This window comes from Mirounga angustirostris, unplaced genomic scaffold (genome assembly GCF_029215605.1).
Source record: "Mirounga angustirostris isolate CCGP_5_RB_7025 unplaced genomic scaffold, mMirAng1.0.hap1 SCAF_4, whole genome shotgun sequence".
In the NCBI taxonomy this organism is placed as follows: domain Eukaryota; kingdom Metazoa; phylum Chordata; class Mammalia; order Carnivora; family Phocidae; genus Mirounga; species Mirounga angustirostris.
Genome location: NW_026991712.1, coordinates 62928174 through 62954734, shown reverse-complemented (window position 1 = coordinate 62954734; position 26561 = coordinate 62928174). Strand labels below are relative to the sequence as shown.

Genomic DNA, 26561 nt, shown 5'->3' with positions numbered 1-26561 from the left:
TGGCATGTTTATATCCTGAAAGCCTTGAGGAGACACTTAATGATTCTAACACTTGCCCTTACTTCCTACTCCTGGCAGAAATGAAATAATTTATTTGGGCATGGAGTTTTTGCAGTATTACATCATAAATTCTAATAAGGACCTAACACAAGCTTTGATGATTCACAGTAAGGTTTTTTGTTTTTTGTTTTTCTTTACATTACTTTACATGTACTTGAATGGGTTCATTGTCCAGAATAAGAATTTACACTCAGGTTTAGTGTAAATAATTTGTTGGGTTGACCCTAGACTAGCAAACCTAGGAAGTAGAAAATTACAGATAGCAGAATTGACAGAGAACTGGATTAGGAGTCCAGGTGTCCAGGTAGGGGCTTAATTCCACCTCGGTCACAGTCTAAACATTCAATTTGACTAATGCAATTGATTTCATTCTCTGTCTTCTAGAAAGATCATAGGCTTCAAGACCATAAGATTCAAAACCTGGATCTGCTTTGGAATTTTCTTAGCCTGTTTCTTTGTCTGTAAAATAGAGATAATTATTTGACACCAATATTGTGAGGATTGAGCATAGAGCCACATGTATGGTCTATAGTAGCTACTAGATAAAGGCCATTTTCCTTTCCTTTCTTCAGATAACACAGTCAAAAGCAAGGCTAACCATTGAAGGTTTCTCCACCTCATTGTCCTGAATTAAATGCCACAAGGTTATAATTGTGGGAAACAAAGCCAATCTGATTCTATCCCCTCACTGTCAATATGCCTCAGTATAGATACCCAACTTGGGAACTTTAGGAAGAGATCAAGTTTCCTAAGAGAAGGAAACACAATGAAAGCTCAATGTAAGACTCAGCTTCTCAAGAAGCTCAGCTTCTTCCTCCATGAAGAACTCCTGCTATAGCTCACTGCCTCATCTTGCTCCTAAGATTTCAGGCAACACTCATTCCTGAAACTTCTTGCTCCCACCCATATTTTACTACTGCTCTACAACAATGCCTCCTCATTTTGAGAGAAAAATCTGCCTCCATGAAACATTCATCTATATACCCTAATTTTGCTCTCTGAAACAAGAAAGAACTCTACTTTCCTCTCCATCTTTTAAATCTTCCGTTAGTTAAATATCTCACTCTTTCTTTATGTCTTCTGTCCTTATGATGAAAAGTGAACAACTTCTTCAAACATTCCTTATGTGTCATTCTTCCCAGACTTTTCTCCATTTTAATCATCTCTCCTTGCAACATACCAAGCCTAAGCACAACACTCTAACCAAGTCAGGTGTGTACAATTCAACTATTAACAACCTAAGGAGTTGACTGTGCTTTTATGAACCACGCCTACTATTTAAATAGCTTTTCAGTAGTTTCCATTGCACTGCTATACACACTAGGGTTGTAGTTACCTAAAGGTTCCCTCTTTTTTTATATGAACTGCTATCTGGCTATGTTTTTATGATTCTATATGTGATCTTTTAAATAACATAGCAGAGTATTTTACAATTAGTTTCACTGGGTTAGTTTCAGCTTCTTGAAAAACTTGAAAATGTATTGTTGTGTATTGCTTTCTCTCACCTGCCATTGAAGCTTTTCTCCTCCACAAAAGCAGCCAACATTTGTCTCCATCACCTCCTTGGTTGGGGTATGTGCTGCATGATTGTTTGTGGTGGTCAGCCCTGAGGTTGGTGCTCAGCCAAGTGGGTTTAAAGCCTCCCAATATTCTAAGGCAAAACTCTTTGTGACAAGAGCTTGATTTGTGTTGTCTCTGGGCTTCAAAGGGCATTCCAGAGGAGTAAAGAGAACGGTTTCCCAGATTTGTGATCTTTAAAAATACTGAGGCTGCCTTCTCATGACTTAGCTTTATTAAACTGATATGTTTAACTAACTGGCAGTGACCATAAGATGAGTTACATTTAACTTTTAACTTGCAGTATTGCCCTGGATATGAGACAGGGCTAAGTAGTTTGGCTCTGAAGTTCATTTTCAAAAAGTATCCAGGATTTCAGGTGTTTAGCTCAATTAACATTGAGACTATGTAAAATTAGGCTACACATGTTATAAGAATTATTTTTTCTCTTGAAATTTCTGGCTTTTAGATTCCCAGACCTGGCAGCAAATCTTGTTGGCTTCTCTGCTTCTGATCCTAGCTGTTTTCACAAAATGCAAACACATGCAAAAATATTGTAATAAACCTCAATGTTCAGTCATATTCAGTAAGACTTCAAAAGATGTTTGCTTTGAACTTGGTTCTAAAGATGGGCATACCTTCATGAGAATGGAAGATATCTTCTTACTCTCTATGATGTGGTTTGGCCCTTTTCAGGGCCCCAAAGTAAGCTTTGTTCTGTAAGGCACATTAAATTTACTTTTTGGACTAAGAATTAACATAGAAATTTCTTCTTATAGAACATCTTGAGGCTCCACTTCCCAAAGGGGCCAGGGTTTTAGACCACAAAGAAAAAACAGTACAGCATCAAAGAAACGTGGAGCATCATCATGAGCTCTACATTCTATGCCCTGCCTTAGATTTGATCAAGCATTCGAATTGTGGTTTGCAAGGTTGTTGGGTGTTGGGTGATCCACATAAACTCCTCTGGTATCACTTCATAGTTCACAGAAATGTGAGACAAGGCTGAAGAGGTGTGGTATACCCTGTAGTTAGCAGAATCTGATTGCAAGAGTACCTTCTGTAAACAGGTCCTTCCACATCCTTTTTCATTTTGTTTCCTTTCTGTTTTACCCACCTTCCCTGGTAATCACACTGCAAAGCACTCTGCTTGTCCTAGAGAGAATTGTGCCTTTGATCTTTCCTCGGACCATTTTAGCTGGTGAGACTGAAGGTCTCTTTTTTGATAGGGCAATTTCATTGGATCTCACTCATTTATTATTATTCTTATATTCTATCTTTAGTTTTGTTCATCTATGTTTTAGAGTCATTGTCCAATTAAAAAAAAACAGAACCCATTTTTAAAATATCTTTCTCTAGTTCATATTTCAACCATACTTTCTGTGGCTCCTAAATAGATCTAAAATATGACCTTTCTCCCTATCTCTTGCTACTAGAATCTCCATGGATTCTGTCATTTCTGAAATATTCAAAACTTCTACACAGTCTTGTCTTCCTATGTTTGTAACCACATTTTCTAACTATCTTTTGATAATTTGGCACCTTAAATTAAGAATTTGTGCCTTTTGTAATAATCCTCATTCATTCAGTAAATACTTTGGAGTAACTCTCAGATGCCAAGCCCTGTGTTAATTGCTGTAGACAGTAAAGAGATAGAAGTGTCTACTGTCAGAGAGCTTCCATGGTATCCTCAGTCCAGCCCCAGGCTGTGCCCCTCTATATGGGATGAGGAGTCCCTCGGTCAAGGGGACATATCTCCCTGGAGCCCGACCATGTGCTAAATATAGGATCTTGGAATCTTCTGCCCAAATGATTTGAAGCCTGCTTCCTGAACCTGCATGGCCTCTTCCTTTTGTCCATCCCTCCCTAAGAGCTCAGTTTCCAGGCCTGAGATATGGACAAGCAGCAGATACTTGGGAGGGTGTAAATGAGCTTGGAGATGCAGGCAGGGATATCCACACATATGCTCACAAAGCACCTGGTGGTACAGCATGGGGTGGGGGAAAAGAGAGGCAAGAATATGGTGCTAGGGTCAGCACTGCCTTCCCGCTATCCCTTTTCTGCCAAGTTATGGTGCAGAACTTGAAGGAACATAAGAATTCTGCATTTGAAGCTGGCCTGCCCAGTCTGTTTGAAAGTCAGAGTATATTTTATGTCCTAGCTTGTTGGCAATGTGGACCCCTGCTTGACCTCTTGCCTCGGGCCCACATACGTCAAAGATGTGTCTATGGAGCTGACAATGTAGTGGACAGGCCAAGGGTCAGTGTGGCAAATTCTCTAATTTTAGGGAATCACAGGAACACATGGAAGGTCAGGGAAGTCCTCTCGGAATGAGGGGCACTGCACTTAGCTTTGCCAAGGGTAGAATATTGCTAGGTGACATCAGGAAGAGGGCATGGGATGCACAAAGGAATGGCTTGAGGAGGGAAGGACAGAAGGAAGGACAGAGAGACAAAGAGACAGAGGTGCTGACTGTAGGGGACCTGGAGTTTACTCGGTATGACTGGACTATTTGGGGATGGTCTTGAGTTGAGGGAGAGATGGTCAGGAACAAAGTCTTATTAAGGATGCTGTCTTACTCCCTTTTCTCAACAATTTCTCTTCACTTGTGTCATTTGCTTCTTTCTAGTTCTGATGTCCAGTCTTGTAAAAGTCCTCTTTCTCTCACCATCAGTCAACCTTAAGTTACTGCTGAAAATTTATTTGTATGTGAAGTCATTCGATAATGACCTGTCATTGAAAGTGTAAGATCCTTGTAATGAAAGTGACACCAAAATAAGACTAGATAAATGAAAAAGTAGCATCTGATTTTCCCACAGTTGGGTCCCCTTTCCAGCTATCTCCTTGAAGAATTAGCATATCTCTAATTTCCCTTCCTTGCATAGTATCAGGTTGGTTTTCTCTGTCTTTCATTCACCGAAAACCTCCTAATACTAGTACTAATACTTATTATCCTGATTAATAATGATAACAGACAGGTTTTCAATCTTGTCTTCTATGCTTTATAGATATTATTTCATGTAATTCTCACAGTAACCCATGAGGGTTAACCTATGAGGATAACATGGCATTATCACCATTTACTGAAGAAGAAATTGAGACCCAGGGAAGTTACATAATTTACCCAATGCATATAAGTATATGTGGCAGAACAGGGGTATGAGCCCATGGTTGCTTGACTCCAAAGCCTGTTCTCTTGCCTCTCTAGGACATCACTTTTTGCCACCTTCTGATAGTACATCAAATCAAGGCCAAGTCTTAGTCTAGTGACAAACTCATATTAAACAAAAGAAATACTGTACATAAACACAGGTGGCGAGTTCAGACATAATAGTGGGAATTGTCTTTTCAAATTATCCTAGAGACTATAGGCAAAACTTCAGAGTCAGTAATTGGGATACCTTGAATAAATACTCCCTCTATCTTCCCCTCTAAGTCACTTTTCTTATTTACTTGGAGGTCACCTCTTTTCCTTGGAAAATTGATTATGCTCCAACATATTTCCTCCAAGCAAGTCACAACTCTCCTCATGACACTGTTTATGACATCAGCTGCCAAGTTTGTGACAGCCTAGATAATGTTACTTCATACATTTTATTTATTTGGTTTGAAACTTAGTTCTACAAATAGCATTCTCCTTGGACCACTTAAGGAATCAATTAAAACATAAAAAATCAAAGCCCTTTAAATAAATGTTTTAAGCAAATAATGCAATATATGTTAAGAAAAAAAAAAAGAAGAAGAAGATAGCTGGAGGGGAAGAATGAAGGGGGGGAAATCGGAGGGGTAGACGAACCATGAGAGATGATGGACTCTGAAAAACAAACTGAGGGTTCTAGAGGGGAGGGGGGTTGGAGGATGGGTTAGCCTGGTGATGGGTATTGAGGAGGGCACGTTCTGCATGGAGCACTGGGTGTTATGCACAAACAATGAATCATGGAACACTACATCTAAAACTAATGATGTAATGTACGGGGATTAACATAACAATAAAAAAATTTAAAAAAAGATTCATGGGAGAAATGGAAAAAAAATAAAAAAATAAATGTTTTAAGGATTAAAAATACACTTTTAATGCAGTACTTCTGCAGTATACTGCCTACATTTATTTACATTTACAAGTCAGTGAAAAAGAATTTTTCTTACTAAGTTTAAATTATTCCATAGCCCTTTGATGTCTATTAAATAATGCAAGGGTGTCTGATATATGAAACTGATCTTTTTGTTGTTAAATGAAAAAATCAGAGATAATGTTGAAGGAAACACAAAATTATTTGTGTCCATGATCTGTTAGAGAAATATGTTTCTTTCAATGTAGAGAAATGCCTAGTATTGTTACTTATCTAAAAAATCAATCATTTTTTTAATTAAGGAAACATGGGCTGAGAACAGTAGAGACATAAAAGTCTTGGTATTTCATGAGCGTTGGATATCAGTTTTCCTGCATGCTCCCATTTGAGTCACAGTTCAGGAAGTTGGTCACCTTAGTCATTTAGCCATTTTGCAAAGACACAAGTTAATTTAATTTCAAAAGAATACATTGTATGTTTGGTTTAAATTATGACGCTGACATTCATATTTCACTGACCTTGGAGAATTTATACAGGTACTTTACAGATTCCAAAGTGACATCTATTGATTTTTTTAAAAGCTTAATGGAAGAGAATTTAAAGGCATAATTATTTCAAATGGTAAAAATCAAAATTGCCAACTGATTTTTATGAGGTCAGTGTTATAATTAGATTAGCTTAAGATTGAATCAGAACAATAAGAGTGTTCTTTAACTACTTGTCTAGATATGTAACCAATAATTACTTCGTTACATACACCAAAAGATTTGGAGCAATGAGAGATTAGATATGTGACCATGGATTTGTAGCCAACAGTAAATAGAGCATTGTAACATTTCACTCTAATTTTTAAAATTTCCCTTGTACCTAACAATTATGCCTGTAACTTTATAGTTTAATATTAAAAATGCCTACTCTTTAATTTTAAATGGCTTTTTGTTACAAAATAAAATACAAATATACAGAATCACCCAAATCAAACGTATGGCTTCATGACTTATTATAATGACAACACTACCCACATTAAGAAATAGAATTTTGCTAGACAACTGAGAAGTCCCTCTACTGTGCCCTGTCCTGGTCACAACCTCTGTTTCTCCCCACAAATAACAGCTATTCTAACTTTTATAATCATCAGTTCCTTTCATTTTAAAAGTAGCTTTATCACTCAAAGATGCATCTATTGACATTATTATCAACTTTGCCAAATTTTTAAAATCAGGTTATGTCTTTAAGTCTCTTTTAACCTATAGGTTCCTCCACCATTTTTAGCATTTTCTTAGAGTTCATCTGTTAGAAGAACCCTGGCCATTTGATCTGTGGTTTTCTGCAATCTGAATTTTACTAACTTCTTAATCCTGGTACAATTCAACATGTTCTTCCGTCCTCTGTATTTTCCTGCAAATTATCCAGAAACTGGATGAAGCTCCTCTTTGGCATAACTAGAGGAGACATGTAATATCTGGCTGTTTCTCATGTTATCATCTTAACAGCCATTGATGCTTCATGACAAAATCTGTTAATTCATTGATAGTTGCAAAGTGGTGATATTTTACTTTAATGATTTCTTTTGTGCTTATTTGTTAGAATACTTTTGTTAAGAGACCCTTTCCCTCATGACCATTTGATTAGCCAGTAATACAGTTCCCATAAGAAACACGGGATGCATGCTTGATTTCTCTTCTTTACTAGTTCTCTAAGATAATGAATATGTTTCCTATTATCTTCGGAAGATAACCAATTCTTTCTTTAAACTTATTTGACATCTTTTAACCCATGGAAATTACTGTCATTTCCAAAGCTCAAATTGTTCCATCATTGGCTCTTGAGAGCTTCTTCACATTTATTTTCGGGTCATTTTGTTATGCTCCTGGTAATCTCTGGCAGCTTCCTTGGTATTGGGTAGCACAAGATGTTCCAAGTTTATGTTTTACATATCTTGCCCCAAACAAGGAATAAGACAATATTTTTTGAAAAAGCCCTTCTTTTACTGAGAAACGGTATTTCCAGATCGTAATCTGGACACTAAGGATGCTCATTGCTACAGGGTTGGTCATTATTTCTAGCTGCTTTGAGTGTACAGTTAGTTCATATTGACACTTTGAATTCAGATTAGAGAATACCAAGACTTTAATTTAACCTTTTGTTATTATATCTTTATCTCTTCTTTTTCCATACCCACAATTTTGGTCTTCATTGATAAAAGTGATATTAGAATTAAAATATTCCATAATAACTTATTTGTTTTAAAACATTACACCCAGCAGTCTCAGGATAAAAATACCAATCCATCTACCAATATGAATACTGAAAACAAACAAAAAAAAATGCACATGCTTTCTCCATTCTCTCCCAAATTTTTAATAGTTGTACAAAATCCACATTGTCAGAGTATATACTTAATACGTAATATATTCTCCCCTTTCATGTGGCCTCAGGACAGGTAACTCTGTAGCTAATTCTCACCATCCATTCTTACGTGTAGGCATTTTGGTTTTTTGAAGCTCATTCTCTACCAGATTACTGGGCTCACATTTTCTTTCCTTCAGTATCTTAAATACAATACTTCATTTTTCTACTGGCATAAATCGCTGTTAAAATCTAATGATAATCTAAATTCCCCTTATAAGTCATGTGATCTGTTTTTCTAAATGCTCAAAGGACTTTTTTTCTTTTTCTTTAAAATACAATAAATTTGCTAGAATTTATCTTCAGGTAGTCAGACTGTCTGGCTAACTATTGTCAGATATGCAGTTCAGTATGTAATTTTTTATTATTATTTCAGGGAAGTTTTCTGGAATTACAATTTTTTGCATCTATTCTGTTCCCTTGCTTTTGTTTTCTTCTTTAGGGTCTTCTATTATCCATAGACAGTTGACCCTTGGACAACATGGGTTTGAACTGTGTAGAGCCACTTATATAGGGATTTTTTTCCCCCATAAATACAATACAGTGCTGTAAGTGTATTTTCTCTTCCTTACCATGTTCTTAATAACACTTTCTTTTCTCGAGCTTACTTGATTGTAAGACTACAGCTCATAATACATATCACATATAAAATATGTGTTAATTGGCTGTTTATATTATGGGCAATGCTTCTGGTCAACAGTAGACTATTAGTAGTTAAGTTATGGGTGAGACAAAAGTTATACATGTATTTTTGACTGGCATGGAGGTGGGGGGGGGAGTAGGGGTTAGCACCCTTAACCCCTGCATCATTCAAGAGTCAACTTTGTTTCACCTTTTATCTATCTTCAGTATTTATCACTTTCCCTAAAATCCTGTTTTAAAAATCCCTTTCTTTTTGATTAAAAAATTTCCCTTTTTTTTCTTTTTACCTTCTGGTTCTCCTAAGGCATTATCTGTTGTTTTTGTTTCATCTTGTGTCTCTTCCGTTTTAGCCTTTATTTCTCAAAGTTTTTTAAAAAAAAACATGGACTCTGAGAAACAAACTGAGGGTTCTAGAGGGGAGGGGGTGGGGGGATGGGTTAGCCCGGTGATGGGTATTAAAGAGGGAACGTTCTGCATGGAGCACTGGGTGTTATACGCAAACAATGAATCATGGAACACTACATCAAAAACTAATGATGTAATGCATGGTGATTAACATAATATAATAAAATACAATTAAAAAAATAAATAAAAACATGTTTTTCCTTAATTCTGTATCTCATTATATTTTTAAAAAGTCAATTTTGAACATTTCCATTTTTCAGGTTATGAAAATAATCATCCATAGCACTCAATTACCAAAAAAATAATAAAAATACACTTATTAATACATATTTTTCATATTTCAAGGTAAAAAATTCTATTCAGTAACTACTTACAAATCTTAATTGATCAGCAGCTTCAGTGGGTTTTTTTTTTTAAGATTTTATTTATTTATTTGTCAGAGAGAAAGAGAGAGAGAGCACACAAGCAGGGGGAGCGGCAGGCAGAGGGAGAAGCAGTCTCCCCACTGAGCAGGGAGCCTGATGTGGGACTTGATCCCAGGACCCTGGGATCATGACCTGAGCTGAAGGCAGACACTTAACCGACTGAGCCACCCAGGTATCCCTTCAGAAGTGGGTTTGCTGAACAAGCTTTCCATAATAATTTCCTCATTGTTTTTAAAAGTGACTTACTTCTTTTATCCCAGTATTTATAAATTTTGAATTCTATAGGCTCTGTGTAGATCCAGAGCACATAGGATCTACAGATTGTTTATTTATTCATTCATTCTTCAAACATTTTGCCAGGCCCTGTGCCAGGACATAGGAAGCAAAAATTAATAAAAACCATTTTTGCTCTCCAAGAACTTAAACAGGAAAGATTGAGCAAGTAACCAGTGATTATAATAGAATGTAATAGGTGTTTTGATAAAGCTGTCTTAGTATCAAAGGAACACATAGAAATTTGAGTAATGGGGCCAGGGCAGGAAGTGGGAAAACCAATAGGTGAGGGATCAATGGAGATACAGACATTTGCAAAATAATAACACTGCACTTTACAGTGGAAATTTCCCATACTCTTACACAATCACTATGTCATATGAAACACAACCCTGTGGTTCTGTTGTCTACGCTTTATATATGTAGAAACTCTGCTTCAGAAGAAAAGTTGACTGTCCAAGATCTTATGGTTGATAGTTTGCTCTGTTGGCACATTAAACCATTTTATTTTTATTTTTTTAAAAGATTTTATTTATTTGAGAGAGAGTGTGTGTCCACAAGTGGGGGGAGGGGCAGAGGAAGAAAGAGAGGGACAAGCAGACTCCCCACTGAGTGCGGAGTCATGTCAGGGACATGGGGCTCAATCATCCGCTTAACTGACTGAGCCACCCAGGTGCCCCTACACCGTTTTAGAAAGAATGGATGAATACTACTTTCTGCATATGATAATACTTAAACAGTATTAATCATTGATATGATAAATTCATCAGTGTATCAGAGAAGACACACATGAATAGTACAATAATAGTTCAAGGTCAAATGGATTTTTCTAAAATCAACTGACCAGTAATATATATCTCTATCTATTCTACAAGTCAGTGCAAGTAAATATCATTAACACTAGCTGCACCCTCTCATCCTGTCCCTTCCCCTGTCCAGCATCCACTGATAAGTTACCACTCTCCCAAACAGGGAGCCTTTCGTTACTGGCTTTGCATTTCCCCCTCTTTTTTTTTTTTTGTTTTACATGAGATTAAAGGAAAGAAAAGAATAAAATGTTTTTTTCCCCATTTTTGCAACTGCATGGTTACTTTTCAGAAAATAAGAAGGAACACTAAAATGCCTTAAATCATTTAAAATTTAACATTATTAGTGACAATCGTTAATACCATAATTGCTCCTGCCTTTTTCCATTTTTTTTTAAGGTAAGTCTCTAAGGCAAAGACATTACCATAAGGGACTTATTTAGTATAACATAAAAAAAAATGGAAGAAAAATGTAAATTGTTTTCATTTTAGTTTAACAGTTAGGTATGTGCTTAGGGATTGAGTATTATTTGTCCCTTCTGAGGGGACAAATTTGGCTTCTGGTCATGCCTTAGATTGCTGATTTCAAGTACAGACATAACCTGCAGCATCAGTGGAACTTAAAGACAGAGTGAATCATAACATCTTATCTTAAAATGTCACTATCTTTTAGCTCTTAACAATGCTAAAGCAGTCCGGTATCCCCTCTATTGGATAAAGTGTTATTTTCAGAGAAAGAGGTATCTAGTGCAACATTTATTCATAAGATTGCGGGCAAATTTTCAGAAAAAAAAATTAACTTAATATGAAAGACATCAGGGCCAACTAGAAACAGCACTTGTTAATATATGAGTCTGAAGACAAGTGTAACTATTAACTTATGGACTCCATCAATGATCTGAAAGACTTTTGAGCTTTCCAAAAATTTCTGAATTACAAACTACTGCACCCAGCTTTTTACTAATTGGAAATAGATCACTGCCTATTTTCTTGGACATCACTAGTAATTGCTGCCCGTAGAATTTGCTGGAGTTTGCAAAGCTGAACTTCAATTTCTATAACACCTGCCACAAATTCAGTAATCCTGTGTAATAATGCAATGAGAAAACATAACATATGACCATCATATTAGCAGCTGTATTATAGGAAATTATAGCGTAAAATTAGGAAATGATGTATGATATTAATACCTCTATATCTAAAAATAGAGTATATTTCTGTGCATAGTCTAACTAGTGCTCTTCATTATAATACTTGTGGTTTCATGTATTTGTTATATTGTGTCTGGGCCCCTGCACAATACTTCCTTCCTCATAAGAGTTCTCCTCTTTATTCAGCTCCTTCATCTGGCTAATTGACTAAGCCTTTAAGACTAGGATTAAAAATAATTTCCTCTTGGAAATTCCTAAATTCCTCTACTTTGTCCTTTTGATCACATGTATGCAGTGGCTACAAAAACTTCTAGCACATGAGAGTTCTCAATACAACCTTATTAAATAAATGAAAGGCCAGGTGCCCTTTCCCCAATAGCACCTTGGGCTCACCTATGTCAAGTAATATTTGCTCTACATTCGAATAACTTGTGTATCTGTCTTCTTAAGGTAAACTTTTTATGGTAGGGATGAGTTCTTGTTCACCTCTTTGTCTCCACACCTGGTGTAGTATGTGGAATGCAATAGGTGCTTAATACATACTTGTGGAATAAATAATGGGTGAAGTTTATGAGTCCCTGGGGTTTAGACATGCCTTGGCCATTCCTATCAAACTCCCTTTCTCCTACATATTCTTAAGAGGGTGCTGTGTTAGGATTATTGTTTAATTTCATTTGAAAAGGTGGAAAGAAAGAGCATTCTGGTGAAAGTAGGGTTCTCATAAAACTTTCTTTGGAAGAAATTCATACCAGAGCCCTCAGACATAAAATGTTTGCAAATAAATATATTCTATGTGAAAGTGCAAGTCTATATGCATTTTATCTAAGGATTTGTAAGAGGTGAAATAGAAAATACTGATTTAAGTAAGAGAAGCATGGGATCGTGAAAAATGGTACTGGATTTCAGGAGAATGTGGGCCTAGTCCAAGCTCTGTCTCTAGTATATTCTGTCTCACTAAGAGTATTTTCTTAAATGGAAAATAACTAGGGGAGCGACAAGAGTCTTCATCTCTAACAGCCGTAATCCCATGCCAAATGGTAAACCGTAATCGTATCAGTTTTCTTTATTTTCTCTCTCTGAGTTTTTGCATTTGGATGATTTTGATTTACTTCCGGATGATTATCAAAATATTATGTTGTTGAATGACTTGATACTTAATATGCCAGTTCTTTAAAATTTAGACTAGGATGACGTAAATTGACAACTGTGTACTTTGAAAGGGATTTTATTTCATTAGCGCCCCCAGCAGGGGAAGGAGCGAAGGTCAGCATCAGCATTTCAGCAGTCCCGCCTTGGAAATGGGGAACCTGCGACGACATATTGAATGGAGCCACTTGATAGGAGCCATCTACTCCCACTCTAAGAATTAGAGATCCCGCATCTTGTTCTTTGTTTTGTGCACTTGGCCCTGTGCCAGATTTGTAATCCTCTCTGCAAAGTGTTTGTTTCCTCTGTATTTTCCTCCCAGATTGTTTTTACTTCATGCTCCTCATTCATCAGTGCCACCCAGGTCATTGATTTCTGAATGGCAGTTAGAGCCCAACTTCAGTCTATATGGCCTTTGAAACAAATGGTGTTGTGTGGGTTTCTCCTTTTCTGTGGTGCAGATATTGAAAAGTAGCTGGCACTGTGGGAAGAAGCAAGCCTGCCAAGAAGCCATATAGTGTACACAGTGCTTTGGTTATATCTGACCATCAAGAAAACCCTCAGTCATTACCAGGTCTTAGCATAAGACTGTAAGTGTCCAGACAAATTGGGAAAACCCTTGCACTCTAGGTCCAAGGAAACAAATAGCCCTCTTCAGTGAGTACCCAGGGGCTGCTCTGCAGGACCCCACTGTGAGCCCTCAGATGTTCAGAAGTCAGCCAGGCAGGCCTCCGACGCTGGCCCCTCCAGAAAGCAGATCCGTACCAGCGAGCCATTTGCCACCTTGTCTTCTAACCCCTAGCAACTCACGTGAAGTGGGGGGCAAGGGAGGCCATTAGTACACAAAAGACTGGTTCTGTCACAGGGAAGAGCCAAACCAGAAGAGCCCACAGCATTCTTTCTAGACTAATTGTCCAAATAAAGGGAGATAGTATAGCAAGTTCAACTAGAAAAAGCAGTTTATCTGAAGAAAATTTCCAGCCTTCTCCATATGCTTTGAGTTAAATTCCTCCCAGTTTGGAAGTTTTATATGGATTTGATTTTTCCTAATAGTTTATATTTTAGTTTAAGTAAATATAACTGTCCTATCTCTTTGACTGTCTTATCTACTGAAAAGCCCACAAGCTTGGAAGCATTTGGAAATATTTAAACTATAGCATATGAATTTTTCACCAGTGGAAACCATAATTTGGAAGAAAATATTTTATATCTGTGATTTCTAAGCATTTAGGGAAACCAGCACTTTATTTCTGGCTTAATTTTTGGTTTGAAATGAGCATGCTTTTTGATCAACCCTCTCAAAGTGCTTTGGAGTATACATCACAATTTTTAAAAAATAAAGTACATTTAATTTTTTTTTAATGTTTTAAACTTCTCATTTTAGTGAGATAGAGGAATGTCAGAGTTGAATCTGGTCCCAGGGGAGCTTTGCCTATACCTAGCCACTTGAATTAAGCACTTCCCTAAGCCCCTCTGGATTTAAGGTCTTTATATATCAGATTGGTTTGAGGATGTCTTGCCTTCAAGTTGTAGTGAAAAACCAATCAAATGAGATAATATATGGAGGGTTTTTGAAATGTAAAAAAGGAATATCCTTGAAAAATTAGGAACAAATGTAAGCTTTATTCACACTTATTTAGTTATCTTTTAAACACACATGTTCTCCTAGAATTTATCATTTCATGGTATCTCAGAATTTCCAAATGTCTCTGACCACATAGTATAAAAATATAACTTATTCAAACTAACGAGTTGTTTGACAATTTTGACCGCCAATGTTTAGATGAATTTGGGATATATGTTTAATTTCATATTAAATTTCTATGAATTAAATCTCAATGATTACTAGTGAACAGTGAAAGTCTAGTGAAAAACACAAATAATGGAGAATTTACTAATAACGTACAAGCGAGGTGAGAAAGACTTCATATAAACATTGGGAAAAGGACAGGCTAATGATCTGTACTCTCCCCATAAAATATTTTTAAGTCCGTATGTTAGATCTTTATACAGATTTATAGACTACAGAATGAGTGACTTTTTTCTTAATTTAACTTTAAGAACATATTTATAAACCTAGTAACAGAAAATTTTATGCATCTCCTTTAGCATTCTGTCCTAAGATTTAGTTAACTATTCTTTTCTTAAAAATTTTTTTTGAAATATTTTATTTATTTTTGACAGAGAAAGAGTGTCCAAGCAGGGGAAGCAGCAGGCAGAGGGAGAGTGAGAAGTAGGCTCCCTGCTGAGCAGGGAGCCTGATGTGGGGCTTGATCCCAGGACCCTGGGGTCATGACCTGAGCTGAAGGTGATGCTTAACTGTCTGAGCCACCCAGGAGCCCCTTAGTTAACTATTCTAAGTAGTTATTCGTTTATGTGACTTAAAATCCACTTAAGAGAAATATTGTTGCCTTGAAAAAATTATTTTCTTCAGAGGAGAAAGTTGCCAAACTGACCATCCCATAAATATCAACTGTGATGGTGGGAGAACAGTAAGGATTTGGTGTTCCCAGGTTTCACTACTCTCCATGATTCATCTTCCATCGTTCTTTCTTTCTCCTTCCTCTGACTTTTTCAACTTCTCTTCCTCTTTGCCTCTAGGGAGAAGCCTCCAGTGGAGGACAGTCACTGAAAAACTACATGGAAGAAGTGAGTTTTAAGGTAGCCTTGTAACATAGTCTGAAATCAGATATAGGATGAATATTCACTTGGGCTTTCACCATCCACTGTAGGGTTTCCAGTCTATACCCATTCACTGGTTATGCCCACAAAAACAAGATAATAAATAATATGTTATCAAAATGGTTTTTGTTCCTCGTTGATAGAGGCATACCTTATAACAACTCAGTCATCCTGAAAATGAAGGCGAAATTGCACAAACCTAGGGCTATTTATTTTCACTCACAAACATTTGTTGATATCCCAATAAATGAGAAACATGTGCACAAAATAATAAGACATGATCATTTCTCTTATGGAAAGAACAATCTGTATCAAATTGGCTTTCATTCATGTGATAAATGCTCATCAAGGACATTACTTGTGCAGGCCATTAAGCAAAGTGCTGTCTTGACAAATAAAATATATGGTAGATTTTTGTTGGAAAACCGTTTAGACGTCTGGATTTATTTTGGAGATATTCAAGGGTGCTCCGTGTCACAGGATGTGTCTTTGGACTGTCTGCAAATGGTATTTGGGAACTCTCAGATAAATCTGTGGATAGAATCCATAAGACTTGATCTGAAGCCAAACCACAGTGGTCACTAAATTAGCTATCTGAATCTGTTGTAGGTGAAGGGAGCTGGGAAATAGTTTGGTGATGATGTCATGGAAGTACCAGATATTTGGTTTGAATATTGCTCCTCAGAAAGATAGAATCTCGTTCTCTAAATATCTCCTTCTTGCGTGCATGCATCCATTCAAAACCCAGTTTGAGGGGTGCCTGGGTGGCTCAGTCATTCAGCATCTGCCTTCGGCTCAGGTCATGATCCCAGGGTCCTGGGATCGAGCCCCGCATCGGGCTCCCTGCTCGGCAGGAAGCCTGCTTCTCCCTCTTCCACTCCCCCTGCTTGTGTTCCCTCTCTAGCTGTGTGTCTCTCTGTCAAACAAATAAATAAAATCTTTAAAAAACAAAAACAAAACCCAGTTTGAGTGGCCTACTGAATGTGCCACTGAAAATTTATTCAGAACGGAGTACCCATACTTAAACTCACACTTGCTTCCAGATACCACCTAGAAAGGAAAATCAGAGTGCCTAGCACCCCTTTAAGTCTCAAACATCTTCAGTTTGCATGTTTGGAGGTGGTTGAAGTTTTTTTGCCAAAGGCACATGGAGAAGAGATAATGAAAGGAAATAACCAGGTTGATTGTCTGGGTTCAGGTTAGAAAAATCAAAATATATGGTGTAAAAAAATTGGAGGGTGAGAGCACCAACTTTAAATTTCAGTTTAATGAATTTGATGCAGAGATTGAGTAGGATACATTAAAGCAATTAATGTTGCCAAAGGGAGGCAGACACTGTTTTCAATGTGTACGCCAGCAGAATTTCTCTTCAGGATTCTGTGGTCGCTGACGCGCTTGGCTCAGCATTCCTCTGCAGGGAGCCAGATGCAGGGCTCGAACTCAGGACCCTGGGATCATGACCTGAGCAGAAGGCAGACCCTTAACCAACTGAGCCACCCAGGCACCCCGGAACTTTTAAAATAAATCTTATTTTAAATTTGTAGTTCTTATCCAGGAAAAAGATCCTTATTTTCTCCATTATTATGAATGTGCAATCTAAACATACATGTTTTACACAATTGTGAATGCTTAATTGAGAACAGGGGTGAGAATTTGTGCCTTTGCATTCGAGGTTCTGGCAGGGCGTTGCTCCTCAATGTGGTCCTCTGATAAGCAACAGGGACAACACCTAGGGGCTTGGAAGAAATGCAAAATCACACCAGATCCAGAGAATCAAAATCTGTATTCTAACAAGATGCCTGTGTAATTCAAAGTACCCTGAAGTTCGAGAAGCACTGCCCTAAAGTGTTCTTTCAATGTTATTTCTAGAGAGTAACTACATATATCATGAAAAACCCCCCAATTTTTATAATACAGGTAAAGAGGAAAATTCTGTTAATAAATTTGAGTTTTATTTATTCATTTACTCTCAAGAACAAAAGTTTTGGTTGATTAGGTGTATAAAATCTCTCTAGCTTGTGAGATTCATCACTGACTTTCAGTTTAAAATTACAAGTATGTGTGAACTGCCCATAAACATTTTTGGGGGGTTCAGTATCACATAGGGTTTTTATCTAATATTGCTTGATGTTTAGATTTTAGCTCTTTTTTTAAACCAACAAATGATCATTCTTTACAATAAAACTATAAATATGACCTTAATTAGTGAACTATTAACTCATTACTAGTTGGATTCTTTTTGTAGACATTAATCCATTTGGTCTTTAGGAAATATATACTCAAATTCTTCTCCACTGAAAACATGTTGCGAGTGTGAGCCATAAAATAATAGTTGCTTTTTTTCCCCACTTGTGCTTTTATTTCACTTTTGCTCTCTTTCTGCATGTTAGTTAAATCAGCAAACAATAAGGAACAATATTTATAAATGTTAGAAGCATTGAAGTTCAAACTGTGCTAGCAAACATTTGCTTTTATTTAGTATACACTAAAACTCAAATAAACCATAGTGTTTACATTTTTAATATATTTAACATTTCTTGTTAAAGTTTGGGCAACTCTTTGCAGATCAAAGTCTGGATTTTTTTAAATTCAGTCTTATAATTAGACAGAATTATAACCACATGACATTAGACAATATTGTTTAGACCTAAATTGAAACTAGAGACAACAGAGTCTCCTCTACAAAAGCTAAAATGGAATTTTCATTCTATATTTTCTGGTTTTTAATGTATTATTTTTCTAGAATAGGATTTGTATTTTTTTTTAAGATTTTATTTATTTATTTGAGAGAGAGAGTGAGAGAGAGCACGAGTGGGGTGAGGGGCAAAGGGAGAAGCAGACTCCCTGCTAAGCAGCGAGCCCAATGCAGGGCTCGATCCCGGGATCCTGGGATCATGACCTGAGCCGAAGGCAGACACTTAACTGATTGAGCCACCCAGGCCACCCAGAATAGGATTTGTATTTTTGACCAAATAAAAGATGAGATATTTTATAATAGTCTACTTTTACTAATCTTCAAAATCATTCTTAGAGTTAAATTTTTTATTTTTTTATTTTTATTTTTTTTAAGATTTTATTTATTTGACAGGAGAGAGCACAAGCAGGGGGAGCAGCAGAGGTAGAGGGAGAAGTGGGCTCCCCACTGGGCAGGGAGCCTGACGTGGGGCTCGATCCCAGGACCCCGGGATCATGACCTGAGCCGAAGCCAGACGCTTAACCATCTGAGCCACCCAGGTGCCCCTACAGTTAAATTTTTTAAAAGAAAGTATGTGTTCTTCACTTGAAAGACATTTGATAACTCAGGTAGGCATTATAATTTCATATTGCAGAGATTTCAGTTTTGAAATAATACTAACATTTATTCAAAAAACACATATAATTTGAAGGAACTCCTCAAAATCAAGTGCCTCCAGAACTTGCTTGTCACACCTTTTGTAGAGAAGCTAATCCATTTAACGTATCACATTTTCCAGATGAATAATCAGAAGGCAGCACGCCACACTGGCTAAAAATCCCCTCATCGTGAGAAATTTATTAATTTAAATATGTATTTATCAGAAAAGTATCGTCAACTTCAATGGTTGAGAAGCTATAAAGAACTAAAGACTCAATGATTTTTTGAAACTTTCTAAAGAGCAGTTTAGAGCAGTTGTGCAAAACTTGAGGAAGTTAGCTGGTGAAGGCTGGAGGCAACATACACGGGAGTGTGAACTAACTCAAGGTGTCAAGAGGCAGCTTCGCAATCTCTAAGGGTGTCAGACGGGAAGAAAAGCATGCTAAGTGGGCAGGCCTTTTCCAAATCTGTTGAGGTGGGTTTTGCCAGCTGTACCATCTGAACGGGAAAAGGGATCGATTCTATGCAACAATATCTCTTCAAACCACTTCTCATGCCAGTCTTGGCCCGTCTTGTTTCTCCTGTGTTGTATTATTTGTGTGATCACGACTGTTGTGAAGTTCCTCCCAACTCTACTTCTGTGGAAAGTGCAGGACATCGTCCTGTAATAAATAAGACATGGTCAACTTTTTTATCATGCACAGGGATTTACTTTTCAAAAATTGATATTACTATTTAATTATATGGTTTTATTCACTTAAGAAACCAGGAAACAAGGAACTTTGTCAAGAAAACCCTGTTTTGTCTTTGACATTCCTCAAGAACTAATGCATGATGTTAAAGGATAACAGTGTTTTAAAAAGTTATAATCATGGCTCTTATACAGATATAAAATGAACATATATCAAAGATTTATTGAACTCACTAGTTAGTAAGGGAACCAGTAAAGTATTACAACCAGTTCAAGGGAAACCTTGAACCCTCCTTTAAGTAAGGAATGCTGAAATGAAGTTATAAAGAGATGCAAAAATTGGTAAAACTGACCAATATCCATAGGGTAATAATCAGTTACATTCAAATGGATACAATGTATGGACTGGAATCGTTTGCACTACTATCAATGTCTAAGAATTACATAGTTACTAAACAGCTCAAAGTCAGTGAAAGACCTAGAGCCTCCACAGAATCAGGTAACGAGAAGGATATACTAGAAAAATGTATTGTTTTTCATTGTCTATACCCATAATCTTTCATCCATTTCAAAGTCTTACAATTTTATCCCACAATTTCCTTGGAGAGAAAAGTCACCAAATGGAATGAATTAGGACATGAAGTGGAGTGTAATCCCCTTGTGCAGTATAGTATAGCAAATTTCTCAGATAAATTTATTTTAGCACCTTGCATTTATTTTGTAATATTTTTCACAATCTACCATTTATTTCTGACTTTGTTATTGCTTTTTCTCTTTTCTTTTCCCAAACCCTGTTAATTCAAACTTACAGCTTCCTAAACTTATTACTTCCCTCGTCTTATGATTTAATTGCCCTTTTACAATTCCCAAAAGAATTGGGCTGTAGAAGTATAATTTACTAAAAATTTATGGATTTCGGTCTGATAATACAAGGAATTTCATTAACAAATACAAAAAGGTATTTTCAAACTTTACAGCCATACCTCAGAGATATTGTGGCTTTGGTTCCAGACCACTACAATAAAGTGAACCAATGAATTTTTTGGTTTCACAGTGCATATAAAAATTATGTTTATACTACATTGTAGTCTATTAAATATGCAATAGCATTATGTCTAATAAATGTATATACTTTAATTTAAAAATACTTTATTGCTAAAAAATGCTAACCATCATCTGAGCTTTCAGCAAGTCATAGTCACTGACCACGGAGCTCCATAACAAATATAATAATCATGAAAAAGTTTGAAATATTGAGAGAATTAACAAAATGTGACACAGAGACATGAAGTGAGCAAGGGCTGTTGGGAAAATGGCATCGATAGATATGCTAAAGGCAGGGCTGCCACAAACCTTCAATTTGTAAAAAAAAAAAAAAATACAGTATCTGAAGCGTGATAAACTGAGGTATGCCCGTATTAATTTAAGTGTGTAAGTTATATATGGAGAAATTCATTTTAATGGAAATAGAGGCTTAATTCTTTGTCAGTAGAAGCAGTCTATTAAATGTATCTGAAGAGGAGGGTAATTTTGTTTTGCTTTACATGCAACATGCTTCAGGGATTTTTATTTTGTAGGGATCCTATGGTTATAGAAGTAAAATGAAAGTGATTAATATTTTTTGAAAGATAGAAGCTGATGTTTTGTGCATTATTTTCGTATTTAACCAAAAGGAGAGGAATATCTTTTACCTCCAAATTGAAGTATCCAATGGTGAAAGTTTAAGCAGAGGAGGATTTTTTTTCTCTAAACAAACTGAACTTCCATGACCACAGATGACATAAATCACTGATTGATTGCATTTAGAGAATCCAAAAATAGGCTATCCATGTGGAATAACAATACTGCTGAAGTTTATAAAGCACTTATTCTGTTGGCAGATAAAATGATATGTTGATATAGGGCTAGCAACTGTTTTCTATGTGATGCATGTCACTATTTATCACCACTCCTAGTCCCTGGATGTTTACATACTTACGGTGAAAGTGTTTTAGAAAAAGGATGAGTGGCATTTCTTCTAAAAGCAACCCAAGAGCTTGCTCTTGGGCATATGAAACAGTTTGTACTAGGCTCAGACTTAGTTTAATATTCCTGTAGAAAAATTTTTCAATAAGTTGGCAAAGATGAACATGTTGACTCTTTTTTTTTATTTTTTAAGATTTTATTCATTTATTTGAAAGAGAGAGACACAGCGAGAGAGGGAACACAAGCAGGAGGAGTGGGAGAGGGAGAAGCAGGCTTCCCTCAGAGCAGGGAGCCTGATGCAGGGCTTGATCCCAGGACCCTGGGACCATGACCGGAGCTGAAGGCAGATGCCCAACGACTGAGCCACCCAGGTGCCCCTAGCTCTTGTTTTTAAAAATGTTCAAGATTTCAGCTTCTTGAGCCCATCAAAAAGTATTATGGGCTCAAGTATGAACATACATTGTATTGCCTGTCAGCATCGATGAAGCAAACAGGTGCATTATATTACCAATTGTATTTAAGGGAAAACCAAATAAAGCATTTAAATGATCTATTAACAGTAATATTTGTACTATCTCTACAATTCCAACAACTCAGCATTTTAAAGTTCTTCCCAAACTACATGTTTTACTGAGCTAATATTCCATTTGTACTTTACATAATTTGCAATAAACAAAAGAATAACTGAATGCTTATTATCTGTTCAGGAGTAAAGCCATTAAAACCGGAAACCAGTCAGTAGGATTGCTTAGTATTCTGAACCACTGTGGGAAAAAGTAACACCAGTGACTTATTAGCTATATCTTTTCTTATAAAAACAGGTTTTAGTATTTGGGCCCAAAAAGTAAATAACCAAAATACTTTTTTAATTAAAAGCATTTTTTCATGGTTACTTTAAAATTTTATGTTTTAAATGAGTAAAATTTAGCCATTTTGATTTTAACTTACAAAACCAAAAAGGCTATTTTTCATAGTTCTTTTTTAAACACCAGAGATCATGTGTTCTATTTTTAGTAGATTGAAAGAAGGCGATTTTCTTCTCTGTTACACAAAAATTTTTGAAATTATATTTCTGCTGTCCTCTATACTGCTATGGAGTTTGACATCCAAGACTTTTTTTTTTTTTTTTTGCATTTATGCTGTTTCTTTAGTCATGGACCTGCAAGACCAAATCCAATAATTGATAAATCTGAGAAAAAAATAAGTTAAATTCTAAAAATAAACAGATTTATATGTAAAGTGTGTATGCCAAGATTGACTCTATTTTTTCTTGGCTAACTTTCTCTGCAATCGCCCATCTAGTGGCTCTCACATTCTACTGGCTGTCTAAAGAATCTAGACCTAGAATTTGCCACTTGTGATATACTAGAGATCATCTTATCCAGTACGTTCACCCACTCCATTCCATCCCAAGAGGAGAAGTGACATGCCCTAAATTAACCATAGTAAAACAAAACAAAAAACAAAACAAAAAAACCTGTGACTCTTGACCCCTCAGGCAAGGACTTTTCACTGCAAAGCCCATCTCTCATGACAGCAATATAAGTTTTTGGCTTTGTTTTTATCTTTTCTAGTTTTATTGACAAGTAATTGACATACATCACTGTATAAGTTTAAGATGGTTTGATTTACATATATTATGAAATGATTACCAATAAATAATCAATAAATTTCAATCTACCAGATAGATACAATTAAAACAAAAAATGTTCTCCTTGTGATGAGAACTCTTAGGATGTACTCTCTGGAATTTAAGTTTTAATCTGATTGACAGATTATTTTTGAGTTGCTGGTGCTAAAAAAAAAAAAAGATGAAAAAAGATGTACTTTTATTTTAAAATTGTATAAATTGTGCTAGCTTCGGCCACTGATAGATTTTTCAGTTGGTTCCTTTAACCCTTTGATATATCCCTCATTATGTGTGAGTGTGTGTGTGTGTGAGGGTTTGTGTGTGTGAGTGTGTGTGTGTGAGAGAGTTTGTATGTGTGTGTGTGAGAGAGTTTGTGTGTATGAGTGTGTGTGTGTGTGCATGCATATGTGAACACTTGCTTTCTGGCACTACAAGATGCTTCAGGCTTATCTTGTATCTTTCCTGCCTCAGTCCTAGAATCAGTCATTTCTTCAAGAGTTCTGGTTCTTTCATTGGAGAATGGTATTAGGAATCAAGACCTGGGTGATAGTTGTGTTCATTGCTATTGGGATGTCATTGCTTTTAAGCCCTCTCAGCTGCCAGAGCAGAGAGATGTATTTGTATATAGTAACCCATGTATATACAAATATCCCTAAATATTTCTTTATGTAGCCTTCTGTATATATAGTAAGCTAAACATGAGTTCATACTGATGTCTCCAATTCTAGTACATTATATGTGAATCAGTCTAGCCGTGCTTTCTATTAACTCCCACTTCAACAGTGAAATATTTGGCTCCTGGCATCTGTCATCCATTTACTTCATTGTTTAATTCCAGAATATATGTATAGTAGTTTCAGAATTGTAAACATGTATGTACATAGGGAGCAACTTTATCAATTAGTATACAGTATTTGTGCGCAGTTCCTTTTGGTTTTGGTTTTAGAGACTCCACTCATTTTCAAAGTGACTTAGGTTAGAACCTTACTCCCCCACCGTCTTCAGCTACATTTCATACATTTGTAATGTATCTAGATTCTTTTTTAGTATTTTGCCTTCCATCTTCAGATCCCCCAATCTTCTAATCGATTTTTTTCATTTTTATACAGTAAGTTTTACCCTGTTGTGTGAAGTTCTATAGGTTTTGACAAATGCTAGTGTTTTGTATTTACCATTATAATATAAAATTGTTTCACTTCCCTAAAATATCCCCTCTGATTCACCTATTCAACCCCCTTTTCCCCTCCAAAACTCCTAAAAAGTTGTAATTTTTTGAAACTCTAGATCAGGACTAAACATCTCCAGTGGTAATTGTCACAATCAAGAGGTCGCAAATAGGATGTTACTCTCATACAGGAATAATTTTAAGCAAAGTGGGCATTTAATACTTGGTGATATCATCTTTCTTAGAAATCAGGAGTTGTGGGCCCTTATTTTTATCTTGTCAGCATTTGTCTGAACAAAATACCTCAGGTTGGAGAAAAAGATTATTGAAAGAGGGGGAAGATGATGGGTGAATTTGAGAAGTCAAGAGTAAATTGACAGGTCATGGTGATTTTGTTTGAAAATTTTGAAATATATTTGAAAAGATTTTCTTACATCATGGCTCAATAAATTTCAAATTTAGAGGTGACAAAAGTTATCCATGCCCTTAGGGACTTTCCACATTATCTTTGAAGCAGGAGAATATGAAAGGGCAATTACTATGCAGTAATTATTACGTTGGCACAATAGGCACATAAAGGAATAGAGGAGTAGTTCTGTCTTCCCCGAGGAAGGCTTTCATTGGAGATGACATCTAAGCCTTGGGAGATATGTTAATGTTTGAGACAGATAAATAAATGAAGGCAGGAAGTATAATATGTGAAAACATCTTGGCATATCAGACAGAATAACCAACTTGAGGAGCTACCAGTTAACTGTAGCTGGAGTGGAAGTGTTAGTTGAGGTGGGATGGAGATGGAAGTGGTGGTATATTGGGGTAGACAAGTATGGATCATGAGGGGCCTTGAGTTTAGATTTTATCCTGAGAATTATGAAGCCACTGGAAGATTATGAAAAGGTAATGAGTACATTATATGGCATCTTCAAAAGCCCACTCTGCCAGGAAACTGGTGGGGAGAATTAGGAAGGAACTTGACCCTAGAAAACATCATAGATGGCTATTACTGCAGTCAGGGTGGGAGATGATGAGGGTCTGCTTTAGGGCAATGACAGAAAGCATAGAGCAAGAAGGAAGTATGAGAAATATCTTAACAAAAATAAAGAAGTGAGAAGAGGAAGAAGTCAGTGAAGTAAGTAATACTGAAAGGTAAAGTTGAGAATGTTCTCTAAATCCTACTAATCTTTATTCTCATTAAAAGGAGTTTGAAACTTCAATGGCAAACAGGCACATTTTGTGCAATTTTATACTGAATGTTTCATTGTTATATTTCTAAGAATGCTTGCCAAGATTTCCATAAAAATATTAATTCAGGAAGGAACAGAGTCTAGATATTTCCTCTTATTAAAACATTAAATCTTATTTAAAAGTGAATATAAAAAATGAGTTCAGAGTTTATGGCATGACTGACTTGAAAATGAATTTAAACTTAGAACTCTTCTCTGTTGTGAGGAAATTCTTCTTCTCCTTCTCCTTCTCCTTCTCCGTCTCCGTCTCCTTCTCCTTCTCCTTCTCCTTCTCCTTCTCCTTCTCCTTCTCCTTCTCCTTCTCCTTCTCCTTCTCCTTCTCCTTCTCCTTCTCCTTCTCCTTCTCCTTCTTCTTCTTCTTCTTCTTCTTCTTCTTCTTCTTCTTCTTCTTCTTCTTCACATATAATTTGTAGAGACTAAGTGTTCACCCATGTTGGTATTCATGATATCCATCTAGAGTTTAATCCAGAATGAACTTTTTCTTTGGCAGGATGAATCTTTAAAGCAATTGCAAGTAGTTCATCAGCCATGGATCTTGCCAAGTGACACAGAAAGTGAAGGAGTAGAAGCAGAACAAGATAAATGTGAGTAGACATTGCTATTTACTGATAAATTGCTTTTAGCCAAAGGAAATCCACAATGAGGTATTTTCCTTTCATAACATTAAATGCCTGCAAAAAATTCAGGCTTGTTTAGGGAGACTGTGTAAAGATACGCTCTACTTCAGGTTAAATCTTGATTCAGGGATGTTTTTTCTTTGTGGTGCAGAGGCTGCAAACTGACTTTCCAAAGAAGGGTAGATAACACCTCAAAAGAAGGAATTATTTTTCCTAAAGACCAGCACAGAATGTCCATTTGGAATGTGAATCTTCTATAAATATTGTGGAATTCGATCAGTGATAATTT

The 26561-nt window shown here is 36.3% G+C and overlaps 1 protein-coding gene across 1 annotated transcript in view; it reads left to right on the top strand.

Moving 5' to 3' along the window:
- Positions 1 to 26247, top strand: part of LOC135364024 (uncharacterized protein C8orf34-like) — a 111388-nt gene extending 85141 nt beyond the window's left edge. The window contains exon 6 of the mRNA XM_064587501.1: positions 26146 to 26247. Within this exon, the coding sequence (XP_064443571.1) occupies positions 26146 to 26247 (102 nt within the window). The remainder of the gene's footprint in view (positions 1 to 26145) is intronic.
- Positions 26248 to 26561: the final 314 nt, after the last annotated feature.